Source organism: Anoplopoma fimbria, chromosome 24 (assembly GCF_027596085.1).
Source record: "Anoplopoma fimbria isolate UVic2021 breed Golden Eagle Sablefish chromosome 24, Afim_UVic_2022, whole genome shotgun sequence".
In the NCBI taxonomy this organism is placed as follows: Eukaryota; Metazoa; Chordata; class Actinopteri; order Perciformes; family Anoplopomatidae; genus Anoplopoma; species Anoplopoma fimbria.
The window spans coordinates 12893034-12910223 of record NC_072472.1 but is presented as its reverse complement, the minus strand read 5'-3'; the positions used below and the strand labels follow the sequence as shown (position 1 = coordinate 12910223).

Below are 17190 nucleotides of genomic sequence, written 5' to 3'. Positions count from 1 at the left end.
TTAGTTTACCAGACATATTCAAGGGAGGGATTTGTGTGGACGGGAAAACTGCTTGCTCATCCTATATCAGCAGGAGTTTATGAGTCAGCGCTCTGTTACACCCAGAGTTGTTGCAACACACACAGAAACACACGCACACACACATGCACAGCCACCCACACACACTCTCACTCCCTCTATCTCTCCCTCCCTCTCACATACTCACACACAGGCCATATGACTGAGTCAAGCTCAGTTTTTAGTTTGTACCAGAGTTGAGATAAGGCTTTCTGGGAAACGTAGCCTGGTTGGACGGCATTCCATTTCGAAATAGCCATGTGTGCTCGGCAGCTGGGACTTTCTTTAACACTCTAAGAAACGTGGATATATAAAGTCAGCCTTGTAAGGTAGGCATGTTTTTGTTATTTCTATGTATAACTTTTAAAGTATGTATCCTGAAAAAGGGGAAATGTTAACTTCAAGGTTGGATGTGTGTGTGTGTGTCTCTGTTTGTGTGTGTTTGTGCTTTCATATAGATGTCACTGATGGCCACATCTGCCCACCGGTCGTCTGTGTTTACATTTGAGTCTACAGTGCATTCCTCACATGTGCTGCGCTGCCTGGACGAGCAGCGTCGCCGAGACACAATGTGTGATGTTACCGTGGTGGTGGAGGGTCAGAGTTTCAGAGCCCACCGCTCAATTCTCGCTTCCTGCAGCGAGTTCTTCACCCACAAGATCTCCCCCCTCACACAGCATGGAGCGGTCATCACTCTGCCACAGGAGGTGAGATGTCACCTCATTATGCTGTACAGGTGGAAAGTAGATTCACACAAGCCATGCTGCCAATTAACAACAATGGGTAAAAATAAAGTGAACTTAAAAAAAGACTAGAAGGTTGATTTCCTCAACAAGTGTTGATGGTTTATAGGCCGTATTAGAGTTATTTGATTGTATAATTTGTTATGCTGTTTAGTCTTAAATCTTCCCATGACCTGTAACCTTGATAACACACAATTTCCCCCTTTTTTTTGAGAAAATTATTTGCATTAACAACATAGGACCTGCTTTGATTCAGTTTCCTGGTAACTGAAAACCCACAGAAAATAGATTATTTTGTAACATGTATTGGTGGCTTTGTCAGCAAAGTCATACGATCATAGGCTTTATTTCGTTAAACATTTGTGATCATTTTCTTGGCCTACAGTATTGGATGGTTGATTATCTGACGGAAAATGTTATAGAATTAACTTTTGCAATCCTTGAGAATTAACTAGAGCATAAAAAGTCCTCATTCATGTCACTTGTCCTCTTTTCCAGGTGACTGTTGCTGGCTTTGAACCCTTGCTGAAGTTTGCCTACACTTCCAAACTCCTCTTTGAGAGAGCCGATGTCTTAGAAATACGTAACTCAGCCTCCATTCTTGGTTTCAGAGACCTAGACGAGGCATGCTTTGATTTCCTCCTCCCTAAGTTCTTCTCCAGCAGCCACAGCCCTGCCCCTGTTCCGAGAAAGACCTGTTGTAAGAAGAAATGTAAGAGGCGATTGTCAAAGGAAGACTGTGCCATTGACTCTGATGATGTATTGTTGGCCGAAAAAGAAGTAAAACCAGTTGCTGACTCACCAACTCAGCAGGAAGTGGCTTGGCACTGTAACAAATCAGTGAACAGCAAAATGGGAAGTCAGGACTGCACAGGCACGATTACACCTGTAGCTGAAGAGACAAATTATCGTTATATGCAGTGTCCTAAGTATCGCAAGTTCCAGCTGGCTTGTGGGAAGGAAACTTGTGTCACAGAGAAAAGTCTGATCGATCCCACAATAGTAATCAAGAATGACTATGACCTCCCCTGCTCGCCCTGTTCCAGCAGTGTGAACATCAAGAATGACGTTGAATTCCCTGGTAATTCAACCTCAATTTCCTCCAGGCAGAGCAAAGGAGGGGCTAATGAGCCTTGGAAAGCTGAAATACATGAGAAGAAAACAGGGGATGGCAGGGGAGGGGAGGTTGATATGATTGAGAAAAACACAAATGAAAGGCAGAGAAAATGCAATAAGAAGGAAAAAGAGATGGAGATAGAGGAAGACATAAGCTTTACAGACAGATCCAATGTCAAGGCAGTCTTGTCCGAGGGAAGCAAAGGGCTGGGTGAGAGGTCATCAGGGTTAATGTTGCACCATTGCCCCCTGACGACCATTTGCGAGCCCCCTGCAATAACTCGATCACTGGGGCACAAGAGGTCCGTCATAGACAGAACAGAGGGCAAGAAAACAAGGGACTCCACTGCAGTAAAGCCAGAGTCCATTCATCAAAAGGCAGATGATCAAGTGGAAGCTGAGCAGAAAGAGGAAGATGGAGAGATGGATTCTGGCTGGCAAGAAAGACGACAAACTGGCAGCATCGGGAGAGCGGTCCTGTCGGTAAAGAACGCCAGAGACAGAAGCGTCGTGGAAAGGGAGGTGGCCGAGCCCTTCGCCGAGCAGCTGGGGTCCGACATGGACTTGTCTCAGCTGAGTTTCCACGACCCTGATGCAGGAAGTTCCTCTGATACAGGGAGTGGACGGGTACAGAACACATCTTTAGAGTGGCCTAAATGCCATAACCTCAGCTCCACAAGCACAAGCTGTCCCTATTACCAGGAGCTGGACCAAAGCAGATGTTTGTGGAAGGGAGCAGAGCTGTCTGAGTGCGAGGGGGCGTCTCAGTCCGGTGTGTCATCCCTCAACTCGGGGGAGGATGGAGACTCAGAGACAGAAACAGAAGGAGACAGTGAGTCCTACACGAGAGAGAGGGCCAGACAGGTGAGCAGTTGAAGCATAAATCAAGCCTGCTTAGGCTCTGCACATCTGTTCTGTTTGTCGATACATCTGTCCTACTTCCATCAACTGTGAAGTTCATGCGCTGGTCACCAAGCTCACACTACCTCTAGATTACTTCACTAAGTTTGATTTAGATAAAGTTAGGTACATTATATCAGACACAAATAAGTGTTTGCATTCATATAACAGAAAGTAGAATCCCTTCAGTGCCGAGTTAATTATTCACCAAGTAGAAATGATGATGTGTGCGTGTGTGCACGTGTGTTGCGACAGTGTGCATGTGTCTTGCTGATTAGTTCAGAGTCCGCTTCATCTGAAATTAACACCTCATCCCGATGAGTTAACAATAACGACAGGCGGAACATGAGAGGAACCTCTCATGTTACTGCCCAGAAGCTGTGAACAGTGCAAAGAGTGTGCAGACAGAGCGAAGGTCATTTCAGAAGAGAAACTGTGCTTTTATTTACCTAAGATAAAACACTACATGATTGATACTGCTCCAATAAACCAGTGAGTGTAAATTTCCGATCACACATTAGCAGCAGCAATAACCCAACACCCAACCTCTGCTTTTAAAAGGCAATTCCTGGTAGAGTTAATTATTAACAGTTTAGTAAAAAGCACTTTCCTCTTCCTCTTTTGGTTGGGCAGGTGTCGATGCACTCAGTTGTGCTGTGAATTGGGCCCTCATTTTCCCAAAAGATGGTAACCAGTGGAAGACAGAATTGCTTAAAAAAACTGAAGCTTATATTTAACATATCTTAATGCTTATGGTCAATATAGCATTACGATTTAATGTTAATAATGACACGTTATGCAAAAATATGTGTCTATTACCACTTCAATGCATTGAATGATGTCCTAAGAATAGTTACATTTTCTTTGTTCTCAACCTTATTTCTTATGATGTTCAGACAAGCAAAATAAACCTGTCTCTACAAGCATGATGCTTTAAAGCAGGTGTGTGTTTGTACTATAGTCACACTCCTGTCACCTACAGCTTGACGTCATACAAAAGACAAAACAATAAAAACATATATATATATAATTATATATAATGAAAGATTTTGACTCCATCTGTCATTATGAGTGCCCCTTCAATGATGCAGATACTTCCTTGCTTTATTGTCTTGTGTTACACATATTTTTTTGCTTTGGTGTCCCCAGGTGCAGTTGCCATTCTCTGTAGAGTGTATTGTGGCTCTAAGCCGAAATGACTTCCAACAGCTGCTGAAGCAACAGGTTTTTACACGAGAACAGCTGGAGTTTGTCCATGATATGAGACGGCGCAGCAAAAATCGCCTCGCAGCTCAGCGTTGCCGCAAGAGGAAACTGGACTGCATATATGATCTGCAGATTGAAATCAACAAGCTGGTAAAAAAAACATGCTTTTGTTTAAAATCAGTAAACTCTTATTAAGCACTTCTTGTTTACACACATGTTAATCATGGTGTGTGTACTGCATTTCACAGAAGACAGAGAGGGAAAAACTCATGATGGAGAAGAGCCATTTGAGCCAGCTGAAGTCAAAAACATGTCACAGTGTCTCTGCATTATGCCAGAGGGTCTGCAACGAAGCCAACCTGCAGCCAGCGCAGCTCCAGGTGTTGGCCCAATACACCTCCCCGGGCTGCCCTCTGTCCTCTTTCTTTCCTCACATAGATGCACCACTTTCACATTCTGAGTTGCCACTCCAGCCTCAGGCTTCCCACTCGGCCTGTTTTGTTAGCCTTGATAAGTATATGGCGTCTGAGGAGGCCTCGTCCAGTTCCAGAACGGATACAGTCAAAGGAGATGGTCAACATTAACTTAATATATACATTTAACATGCAACACATGACTAGCTATTAAACAGTTCCCACTCTGTACCATACAATATTTGAAGACATTACCACAGACTGTGGACTGAGTACAGGCTGCATAGTAAGGTAGTGGCATGCTTGTGATACAGTTATAATAGGAAGGCCATAATCAGCACAAATTCTCATTAATTCCTGCTACCTTTTCAATTTAAAGCATAACAACATAAATTAAGAGATCAGGAATGTATTCCAGGTGTCCAACACCATTCATTTTACTTTTCCTCCAATTATAGGTCTCTGATGACTTTCTGTAGCGAATTTTTCACACTTTGCAAATGGATTATTAGACTTAGTTTTATGGTTAAAGCAGAATAGTACCTGCTTACAAATCAAGTAAGCAAGTGTGCATAATCAGAATGTTAAAATTTTAGCACTGAGACAATCACAACTTTAATCAGAAATCAAAGGGGAACAATGGACTTTTTACTTATAATGTGCTTCACTGCTTAATTACCTCAGGATAACGCACTTCATCCCTATACATGTGTACTCTAATTGTTTAACATTTTTATAGAGGCTCTCAGGTGTTAATAGGAAAATTCAGCATACAATACCTCTTGCAGACTGTGTTGGTTCTCTCTTTAGAGTGCAACACAAAACAGCATTTTGCACTAAAACCATACAACACAACAAACATAATGTGCCATGTTTACCTTCTGTTCATATGTGTGGAAGATATTTTAGACTGTCATTGTGGTCATCTGACCACAGTGACAAAGCTTTCCTTGGTTGCACACCGCTCTCACAGCTTGGCTTTGACTCACTTGAACAGACCTCACAAATTTGCCTAAAATGTTCTAAGTGCTGTCTAAAGAAAGTGCACCTCGGCAGAGCTTTTATTCTGTACATAAACAACTTAGCTACACTTTTAGGAATAAAGCTGCCTCACTCAGTCTGATGTAAATCATTCCCATCATTTGTCCCACATTCTATATCTACCCTCTATTATGGCAGGTATTGAACTCTTCTAATATATACTATGGAAATATTGTGTTACCCAGGACAACTTGATTATCTTTAACACTCTTATCTAAATTACTGCCAAGGGTCAAGTAAACAATGTAGCATTAATGTGTCTATGCAAGCAGTACAAGCACATTGATGTGTGTATTTTTTTGTCTCCTGTATAATCAACATCACAATTATGTTTATTAATTCATTACTCCATTTTATGTAGTTCTTCTGACTTTCACCTATAACTTTTTATTTAGTTTCTCCCACGTAACGGAAAATCTTTGACACTCAGGTCTCTTCACAGAAAGTCTGCAACCTCCTCATGATCAAATTTCACTGTATTATATATGTATATATTTATAGATTTTTTTTCACCCATTATAATCATTACTGTGCAGCTGGTCTTACATTATTTGTGTAAAGATGATATACGACAGTAAATACGAAAATCAGTTATACATTGATTTTATGAGGAAATGCTGAGTAACCACATTGTATTTTTGAGGACGTTGAGTTGTGAGGGTGTTATTGGTGGTTAATGATGTATGAAGGTTTTTTCTCCCACCAAGCCAATTGCAGACTACTCATTCAAATTGTAATGAATGATAACGCTGGTGCTTACTGCCCTCTAGTGTCAGTGCCTCTGCAGTCAATAGACTGAGAGCTGTATAGACGTGTACTACAGTACGTGCAGCACACATTGCTCTACGACTGCATTCCTTTTTTATTGCATCAAAAAATCCTATATCTTTCTATGATAATGTAAAAAAAAATTTAAGCAAAAGTGAAAAGAGCTGATCAACATTGAAACAGAAAATAAAATGCTCCAAACAGTAAAATATGTTTGTTATCATCCCTCAGTTGTGAAGATGAGTGCAATGCATTATGCGATATTATAAAAAGAATAAAAGACAACAGAAAGGTTAATGAGATGTAAATTCTGTCAGTGTTTAGTGTGAGGGATAGCTCAGCTCATAAGGTTTTCAGAAGACTCATCTTTCAATCCGGACGGATATATTAATGATTTAATACTGCACTTAGTCTTTCATGTTTCTCTCTCATGAATCTCAGTCACTCTCTCCCACTTAGTCTCCTCTTTGTTACCTTTAAGTTCCTCCTTTTTCACTCTTTCTTCAGTCCTCCTCTCCCTCTCTATCTCTCTCTGGGGGCTATTTTAATTATACAGAGACTGCAATTTCATCTCTCCATTTTCTTTTATGTGAGCAAACATAACGTTATAGCTCCCCAGATGATTACGAAACTATACTAAGATCTGTGAATCACAGTAATGCTGGTCATTCTCGCTAGCTAGTCGTGAACGTATCATAAATAAAGAATTACAGGCAGACCCTGGAGGACAAAGGTCAAGCAGGTCAACTTGGCCTAATAGATTTTGGCACAGGAGAGTGGGAACCAAGAGTCGTTGAGATCCCAGGGCTTAAGGATGAGAAAATCACTGTAATAAAGGTCCTTTGCTTGGGAAAGCATGTTCACACGCTGTAATTAAGTTTCAAATCCAGTCATTGCACTTCACTTAACTTAACACTTGTGTGTGTGTGTGTGTGTGTGTGTGTGTGTGTGTGTGTGTGTGTGTGTGTGTGTGTGTGTGTGTGTGTGTGTGTGTGTGTGTGTGTGTGTGTGTTTCTAAGCTCAATCAGACAGTGTTTATATTTGTTGTTACTCTGTAGAAATGACACATCTTGGGAAACACACTACATGAGTTATGTCTCCTTATTGGACTATACAAGTCCAGTTCATATGATTAGAAATAAAGTATTGTGCATTGCCTGCAGTGTTACCAATGCGACAACAGATGGCACCACACGAGCAGTTTCTGATGGTGAGAACAGGGCAGCAGACTCTTGATCATATCAGATCATGTTTCTTCTACCATGTTCTTGTCGCTGCATTACGTAAATCGCCTTATGGTCTCCATGTGATTAAGCCGGCTGACTGTGTTTTGATCTTATAGAGATATCATTTATGATATGTGTGAATTCTGTCTGGAAATAATTTGAAAGGCAGTCGAATGTGACCTGTTTAATGTGTTTGCTTCTGTTTACATGCATGCACCTTTGATTAGCTGACTGTCTTATGTTGCTGTAAGATTTAAGCATTGCTTTTCTCCCATCACATTTTCTTCTCTTGCTAACTGCTTCTCCTCGTCTTTCTCTCTCCCTCTCCCTCTGAGAGAATATGTGGGTGTTTTCTGTAGGTGGTTCTCTGGCAGAGCCTGAGCACTAAAGAGATCACAATATGTTGGGCTAGTAATCCCAGTAATGAATACTTAGATCTGTGCCAGCTGTTGTCATAGGAAGAGTTAATGGACCAAAACTTTGTTGCATATTGTTCCAAATTGAAATTAATGTTTAATTTGAGTCTTTTGTTTTAAATCGCATCTTTCAATAACACCCACTCTCACAACAACAGCTTGTTTCTTAAAGGAGTATGTAGGATTCATATGTATCGAGCGACGAGGTTGCAGATTGAATCCAAAGGAGTACACCTCCGCTCACCCCTCCCTTTCCAAATGTTCCTGAGAACTACGGTGGCCTTCAGGTAAAGTAAAAACTCAGAAGGCTCTCACTAAAGCCAGTGTTTAGTTGGTATGTTCCTGGCTACTGTAGAAACACGTTGTTGCAACATGGCAGACCCCATGAAGAGGACCTGTTTCCTGAGTAGATATGAAGGGCTAATTCTAAACTAACGAAAACATAACCACTCTTAGTTTCAGGTCATTATACAATAATGAAAACATAGTTATGAATATTTTATTCAGTTTCTGCCAATACAGCCCCATAAACCCTACACAATGAACCATGTGCCTCTTTTAAATCAAAAGTTATTTATGTCGTGGATATATGCCGTTTTTGGATGAGGCGATGGGTTGATGGTTGGTGGAGATGTTTTTAACATGAGCCAAGAGCAGACGACCAAATCTAATCCCTCAGGCAGAGAATAATCCACGCAGTCATGTGGCTTCCTAATGAGAACCTGAGGGTCCTTGATCAGTGAGGACACACACACACACACACACACACACACACACACACACACACACTACTACAGTGTCTATGAACTACTGTGATCATGAGACTGTAAAAGGGATGTTCCAGGTTCAAGTTAAATGGCAAGAGTACACATTGAGTTCACATTATTAATGTGTAAGAAAAACAGGGACCTGTGAAATTAGTTAATTTATTTCTACTACTTTACAATAAATATTGAGAAGAACAATGCACAATAGGTGTAATCAGCGGTTTGTCTCACTTATAATTAAGCCTTTATTAGTCCCACAATGGGGAAATTATTTCTCTGCATTTAACCCATCCCGGAGGAGCAGTGGGCTGCAATGAAGCGCCCGGGGAGCAACTTGGGGTTAAGTGTCTTGCTCAAGGACACCTCGGCATGTTGCTGGTAGAGGGGTTTGAACCACCAACCTTGTGGTTACGGGACAAGCGCTCTACCTCATGTGCCACAGCCGCCCACGTGTGAGACAAAACATTCCATTATTGTGCTACATAGAATATGTGTGAGCATGCACTTCTTTCTAGGATAGTGTAACACCATGCTGATATCCCATGATGCCACACACCCTCATGATGAGCCAAACTAACAATGTGAAATTGTAATCCTGTTCAGAGGTCATTGTTTAGGCCCATCAGGCAACATCGTGAAGGCTGTAAATGACCACCAAGAACTTGCATTAACAACACATGACACTGCTGTGATCAGGCTTATAAGTACTGTGCAAGCAGTATTTATAAATGCAAAGTAGAATACATCATTAAACATTACCTGTATCAATTGCAACAGTCCACATCATGCAATTGATTTTATACAGGTCTAGCACATTGGACACCCATGGACTTGAGTATATTATAAAGTTTAGTTTATCTTAAGTCCCAAACACAAATCTTTTTTGTCTTAAGTTACACTAAGAAATAAGATACAACATTGAGGACAGTGGGTTCAATTACCCTAGCACAAAGTAACACAGGGGTGCAAGGTCACCAAAAAGAGGAAAACAACTTCACAGAGTCAACTCGTTGGAAGATCAATGAAAGTACTCCATCTCTGGATGTGTAGTCGAGCCTGTGCGGGTTTATATAATATGCTGCACGTACTGTGAGCTATGTGAATCAGAGAAATAGGGAAAAGTGGGTCTGGGGACATATTCTGCTAAAGAAAGACACTGAAAGCAGCCATATTTCGAGAGGACGGAGAATTTTTCAGGATACAAACAATAACTGATGATGGAGTGGGAGTGGAGAAAAGGTAATGTAAAAAAGATAGGACAGGGAGGGAGAAAAAAAACTGTGAGCATGTGTGTGTGTGTGTGTTGGAAATAGCTTCTCGCGGATGTTGAAAATAACCATAAAAATGATCTAGTTACCATGGATACAGAGGGTTAGGCTTTGGCAAGTGAACTCATGTGAAAGTCCAGTTTACATGCAGACAATCAACACAATTGTCCTTCTGATGAAGAAAAATAACACAGATTATTATTATTTATTTTTACGCAGAATAACATAATACATTAAACATGATAACTCTAATAAAAGCATACTGTAAATAACTTAAACTCATAATAAAAAAACATGTGTGTGCAAAATTCACAGTAATTACACAGCCTTTGGCTCTTGCAGAGTATGTAATGGAAGCCTGTATGTCAACCACGCTGTTTTTTTCACCGGGTTAAGGTGGAGGTGAAGGTAAAAGGAGGGAGAACAGCTTCACAATCACAGTTGCTTGAAGTGGCGAAGAACCAACAACACAACTCCTGCTTGCATTCTGTAAATGCTGCACACCTTTGAATGTGTTGCATCAGGAAATTTTGGAGCATTTCCTACACTTGTTCAGTTTGGTTCTGCACGTTGAGGGCCAGTTGCCAGACCTTTTTCAAAGTAAACCTTTTGACTAATCTTGAGCAGCTGAAAAGAACAGCTTTATACTTTGAATAACCCTGCCAAATAGCATAGAAAAGGGCTGAAGTTATACTTGATTGTCTGCCAAAAACTTTAAACTCACAGTATGACGAGTCACTAAAAGTTGTGCTTCCTACTTCTTAGTCCATGTGAATTTTGTTTATTCTGTTTCTCTTATAATTGGGCATTGAGAACAAACAAACCACAAACAGTCACCAAAATAAAATCTTTAACCCTTGGTTTGGACCAAAGAAGCCGATGTTTACTTTGATTTCCTTGGAAGGCTGCGTGGTGTGCCTGTCGCTTTTTTGTACTAGTGTCTTTCCATTCTGTTCTGTCTCCTTCCCTCATTTAAAGCAGCCAGAGCAGTTTATCTGCCTGTTGGAGTCAAGCTGAGGTGAGATGGTGTCTGGTACCACGCTTTTCATGATGTCATTCTCTGTTGCCATGATGTGCTTTACCAGGAAGTTTGCAGCTTCACCAATATTGAGATTATCCTAAAAGAGAGAGAAAACTGTCAGGCATGGGTCTATAATTAGTTTTTACTTCTCTTCTATAATCTGTATATAGAGTATTTTAATAATTTTTTCACAGTTATATTTCCTTAATTATATATCCTGTTTGACATTTGGATTGTTGATATTAGGTTCAGTCAGAACAAAGACAATGAACAAAAGAGAATAAAAAACATCTAGGAAAACAAAAACAAAAAAATTGTGGAGTAAACATTCGATTTATGGACCTTTGAAAAAATGATTTTAATGAATCTGTTTGGGATGGTTACTAAAACAATCATCTCAGCTTAATCAGTAAAGCACATGATGTTCCGGCTTCAGCTGCAGTGCCGTTAGTAAACCTCCTGTGCAGGCGTTAACCTGCAGCATGTTCTAAATGTGGGTAAGTAGCATGATATCACCTTCATGTTATTAACACCATGTGTGCACCTTAATGTGTCTGAAACCACTTCAAATGAATGCTGTAAACATTTTTCTAACTGCTACCAAAGAAGGCCGTGCATGTCTGTTTGCATAGCCTACTTCTGACATTTCTGGCTGAGCCTGCACCTTATAACCTTTGACCTTTTAGAATGTTGGGTCTTGATGCCACAAGCATGGCAGCGCACTTATGCAGCTCCAGCCTCCAACATATTAGTGTCAACAGAGGATGTGTGAATGAAATCCCTTTTTGTAGAATTTATAGCTGCATGGAAGTACAGCAGAGTTTTTGGATTAGTATGTGGAATGAGGTTAATTCAGATTGTAATGCATTACAGAAACTATGTTGGCATCTCCGTCCTTACAAACATATACTGTACAGAAAGAAATTGTTCAAACATTATTATATGTTTGTAAATTCTAGTCAACCATACACTATCTCATAAATACTGGGGATATATGTGATGCACAAAATACCTAGAATTTTCTATTGATTAACTATTTTTCTTTGCTTGGAAGCGCAGAACTCTTTTTTGAACACCTGGCAGAGAAATCAGTTAACAATCCTCTAACACTTTTAACCAAAATAACTTGTTTTGACCCTGCTTCTTAAATTCACCCCGCAGAGCCACTTTCCATGAGTATATGAAATTCCAGTTGGCTCTGTGGGGATGTTTTTCACTGACTGAAGTGACCTGATTGGGAGATGATCTCTACTGAGTGTGTCAGCCGCTCACTGCAAAGGCCTACCATCTGGCCCATTCATTAACATGTTGATTTAATAGAGCAACACTTCAACATTTTGGGAAACACATTCATTTGCATTTTTGTATTATATAAAAGATTGACACTCTCATGTCAAATATGAAGCTAAAGCCCTAGGTTAGCTTAGCTTAGCAAAAAGACTCGAAACAGGGGAAAACAGCTGGCCTGGCTCTGTCTGAAGGTCAGGTATACAGTCCGCAAACAATCACCTCTTAAGCCCAGCCAAAAGAATACCTGCACATATCACCCATAAAAACACAAATTGTTGTTTTAACACTTGAAGATGCCCACTAGCCGTAGTTGTCACGATGTTGGGGGCTAACCCCCTTCACCTTAATCAGCAGGTGGCAAGCAAGACATGGGAACTGGGCTTGGGTCTAGAGGAGTTGTAACATTTATAAATAACCTTTTTGCTCCATGGCATGTACAATGAGTATAACATGCTATATGTTTTCTACAATATTTTTTCTTACATACTATATGGTATTATGACTTTTAATGACTTTTATATGGCAAACTATACTCTGACTTTTTACTTGCACACAATATATGATGTTTTTATGACACACTTTACAATTACTTTTTTTTTTTAATTAAAAAACATTTTATCACATACTATACCAGTTGGACATTTTGATGACATACCATACTAGAACATTTTTCATGTTCTACTTTACTAGGACTTTTTTATGACATACTAAACTATGATGTTTTTTAAGATATTTTTCTGGCATACTATATGGCATTTTTATGTTGTGTAACCAATGCTTATGCCCGCCGCTGAGTCAACATAAGCCTGGCGGACCACTAGGCTTGCATTTCACTGGCGGAAACCCTGCTGCTTGTAGACAGAGTTACCTCTAGACAGAACTAGGCTAGCTATTTTGCCCTTTTTCCAGTCATACAGACATATACAAGAGTGGGTTCAATCTTTTAAGTAAAAAAAGGGTAAATACAAAAGCCTCAGAACAGGCAGTACGATATATCATGTCACTATCGTAAAATATATGCAAACAAAGAAAACCTCAGCCATGCTCTGGTCTCACCTTAGCCGAGGTCTCAAACCATCCGATGAACCCATGATCCTTGCAGAACTGGTCCATTTTGATGCCGTTGCTGGTCAACTCCCTGCCCTGGTCGCACTTGTTAGCCAGTAGCACAGTGGCAATGCTCTGTCCATTGGTCAGCATTAGTTTGGAATCCAGGTCCTCTTTCCACTTGATGACGGCCTCAAAGGTTGAAGACCTTGTCACATCAAACACTATGAAGGCTCCCATGGCTTCGCGGTAGTAAACTCGGGTCATGTTTCCAAAACGTTCCTGACCTGTGACGAACAAACACACGCACACACACCGGGAGCTTAATTCATTAGTGTGGCAACAGGGTTGTTTTCTGAGCCATCAGTTTGATAAGAGGCTCTCATTGTTTTACAGCAAAACAGCTAATGCATCTGGCATCTGGCAGTTTTAGACTGCATGAAGCAGAGCTTGCATTTGCATGAAACAGCACATTCCTGTGGCCTTACTGTCACGTTGCACTTAAACAGAGGGTCAATGCAACTGTTTGTCCCCGCTGATAATAGGCCTACTTAAATTACACCTTTAATGCCTGACTTGTTGTGAAAATAAACTTTGACCCAGACTAGAGGTATTCATACAATATATCTGTAAGAATATAACCATGTTAAAAGGTCTGTGTTCAGCTATGCATGTATGTTTGTTCATCCATGCTTGAGTATTGTGCAGGGAATAGAAATAAGGTGCTTGAGGAGTAAGTTAGAACAACTGTCAACATGACATTGACCTGGGTTTTTTCTGGTGTCCAATGTGAGTATTTGTTGGTCCAAAACTGAGCGTGTGCCGTGTAGGTATGTACGTCCTGCTTGTTTTACATAGCATGCCCACTCAGCAGAAAATGTACATGGTTTATAAATGTTAACCCAGGAGGGCCCATTTAGGCTTTGCTAGAAACACTTTGACAAGACAAAAACGCTGCCTCATGAGTAAGAGGAAACGGAAAAATCGGACATGACATGGACGGAGAACTTCCCCCTTTCGTGCAAGAGTTGTATTCGTATCAGTTCGCTGCACTTATTGAATTCGTATTCGTTTACTGCACTTATCCTATTCGTAGTAGTTTGTAGCACTTATTATATTCGTATTAGTCTGTTGCAATTATTGTTTTCGTAGTAATTTGCCTCTGCACTATACTTTTGCTCTGGTTTATGCTTTAAGATGATTGTTTAAGAAAGGGGATGCACTTATGACTTCTGGTGACTAGTAGTTCTCTTGAATACCTATGTTGAATACACTTCCTGTAAGTCGCTTTGGATAAAAGCGTCTGCTAAATGACTGTAATGTAATGTAATGTAAGAGCATGCATCAATGACTTTCTTTGCTCACAAGGAACCTTCATGTGCAGTGGACAGACACACGCGTCACACAAGTCAGTTGACACGCTGTCATTCATTAAATAGATGGTGCAATCTACAGCTTTACATGACTTCAAAGTACAACATTTAAAATGTACCACTACATACAGTACCAGTCAAAAGTTTGGACACACCTTCTCATTCAACTACTTTGAAGAATCTAAAATATAAAACATATTCTGGTTTGTTGAGCATTTGTTTGTTTACCACATAATTCCACATGTGTTCCTTCATAGTTTGGATGTCTTCAATATTAATTTACAATTTAGAAAAAATTCAAGATTAAAATAAAGAAAAACCATTGAATGAGAAGGTGTGTCCAAACTTTTGACTGGTACTGTAGATTAAAAGAAAACAGAATTCCTCAGCCCCTACTCCTCCTCACAAGGACGCATTTAAAGCAGGTAGATGAGACTAAATAAGATGTGACTTATAATTACATTTCACCGCTTGAGGCATGTGTCTGCATGTGCGTGCGTGTGAGTGACTAATGATGTTTTGCTTTTTATTTAGGCTACAATGACACTCCTGTGACTGGCCTCTAAGTCTCCATCACATGGTTCTCATCACATGAGGCAGCATCATACCTTGAATGAATGACTGAATGACAGTGTGCTGGTCTTCCCTAAGCACCATTGGCATTGTGAGCATGTTAGCATGAAGGTCAAATCACCACCAAAATCACTTACACAATAACCAAGATGGCTTAGGTCACATGGTTGTTTTTACTCTCATACCTTCAGACAGATGTTACATCTTTTTCTGTCCAGGTACGAGTGTACAGAGTTCAAAAATATCCTCTAAGTTAAGATCTGGCAAGAAAGTCAGATGTGTGTGTGTGTGTGTGTGTGTGTGTGTGTGTGTGTGTGTGTGTGTGTGTGTGTGTGTGTGTGTGTGTGTGTGTGAGAGAGAGAGAGAAAATACTGCTCTACACGATGACAGTGCTTCTTTGAGTTGTGAATATTTCAAAATGTGTCATGTCTCTCTGTCATCTGAAGATAAGTCGTATCTTTCAAAACCATCAAATTTTAAGGAACTTTGACAAACAGCTTTGCTAAACAACAATTTTACTTTTTTTTTTTTTTTTTTTTAACTTTTTCCCTTAGTTCTTGCACATATTTGACATATTTAACACGGAAAAAATATACGTTAATACTTTACTTTGATCAGGCTGATCCTAGCAGCAGATTATTTAAAGTTAGAATTCTTGAAGATCAGCAGGAGATAACGAATACACCCAGCAAAATAAAACACATTCAACTTCCTATTCTTTTTTCCCCTTCTCCACAGCCCCACCTGCAATGTCCCACAGCTGGAGCCGGACAGTCTCAGAGTCCCAGTTCAACACCTTCAGGGCGAAGTCCACACCGATGGTGGCCCGGTAGTTGGTGGAGTAGTTCTGGTGGACGTACCGCCGGATGATGGAAGTCTTCCCGACCCCCAGGTCTCCGATGACCAGCACCTTGTACAGGTGCTCCTTCCGGAGGCCCTGCATGCCGTTGGTGTGCACAGAGTGATTGGTCATCTCACTTGTCGGATCTCAGGCGCAGCAGCTTCCAGAAACTTTGACTCGGTCTGAGTGCGGTTGGAGGCTTCGTCTCCCCCCACCCCCCTCTATCCCGTGTGTCTCCCCCTAGTGGGAGTAGGACACTTGTGATCCTGTGCTTGGGGAACTTGTGACTTCGGAGAGGTGCGCCCAGTTGACTGACTTTACGCGCTGCCCAGTAGTTCCTGTTCCAGAGTCTCCTATGCAACATACTGCCACTATATACATGTGACTTCCCTAACCCTCTATATGCTGCGTAATACACGCTTCCTTGTTTAAGTTACCTAAAACAACTATAAGCTTTACACTGCAAAGGAGAACAGGAAAGGGTGATACATTTTAATCCTGTCTTTTTTTTGTTGTAGCTACACTCCCCACATGTTGCCATGTGCCTTTCATCTGGCAAAAGAGAGGATGAGATTCTTAAATGTCTGTTTAGATGCAGATAAAAAAAAAAAAATCTGTCATATTGCAAATAATGCAGTAATTTCAGTTAGTCATCCCTAAGTAAAATTGCTGATTTTTGTAATGCAACTAGCAGAATAAAGCACACAGTTGTTGTGGTTAGAAGCGAGTCCTCCCTTTTTTTTTTGTCATTGTTGAAAGGAATTTCAAGTATGAAAAATCTTTATCCAATATACATATTCCCCATATTTAGCGACACATCCAACTGCTGGATCAGACATGTCAAAACACCACAAACATGGCATTGCAGGTTGATATTTACAGAGTGACATGCCTTTCTCTTGAAAAACATTTTGGGGCATGTGTTACAGTCACAGGACAACATTGTAAAAAGGAGGCCATACACAAGAGTTACTAAAGCAACCAGATTTTATTTATTAGTAATGCCATAAATTAACTAAAACTATGAGAGTCTGGAGGCCTGGCCAAAAAGGACAAAAACAACGAGGGAGTCTGGGCCAGCCACACCAGGGGCTGTTGGACCTAGAATTCCTCCCCCCTAAACT

The 17190-nt window shown here is 40.6% G+C and overlaps 2 protein-coding genes across 2 annotated transcripts; one reads left to right on the top strand and one right to left on the bottom strand.

Moving 5' to 3' along the window:
• The first annotated feature begins 265 nt into the window (after positions 1-265).
• On the top strand, positions 266-6458 carry LOC129113548 (transcription regulator protein BACH1-like). The gene is made up of 5 exons (XM_054625913.1): positions 266-386; positions 516-764; positions 1299-2780; positions 3966-4172; positions 4271-6458. Exons 2-5 carry the CDS (start codon positions 516-518, stop codon positions 4604-4606), a joined length of 2274 nt encoding a protein of 757 aa, XP_054481888.1. The 5' UTR covers positions 266-386; the 3' UTR covers positions 4607-6458.
• Positions 6459-9613: 3155 nt separating this feature from the next.
• On the bottom strand, positions 9614-16258 carry rab38b (RAB38b, member of RAS oncogene family). Its single transcript, XM_054625831.1, has 3 exons — positions 15970-16258; positions 13289-13566; positions 9614-11039 (listed from the first exon to the last, which is right to left on the bottom strand). The coding sequence occupies exons 1-3, from the start codon at positions 16196-16198 to the stop codon at positions 10890-10892; spliced, it is 657 nt and encodes a 218-aa protein (XP_054481806.1). The 5' UTR covers positions 16199-16258; the 3' UTR covers positions 9614-10889.
• Positions 16259-17190: the final 932 nt, after the last annotated feature.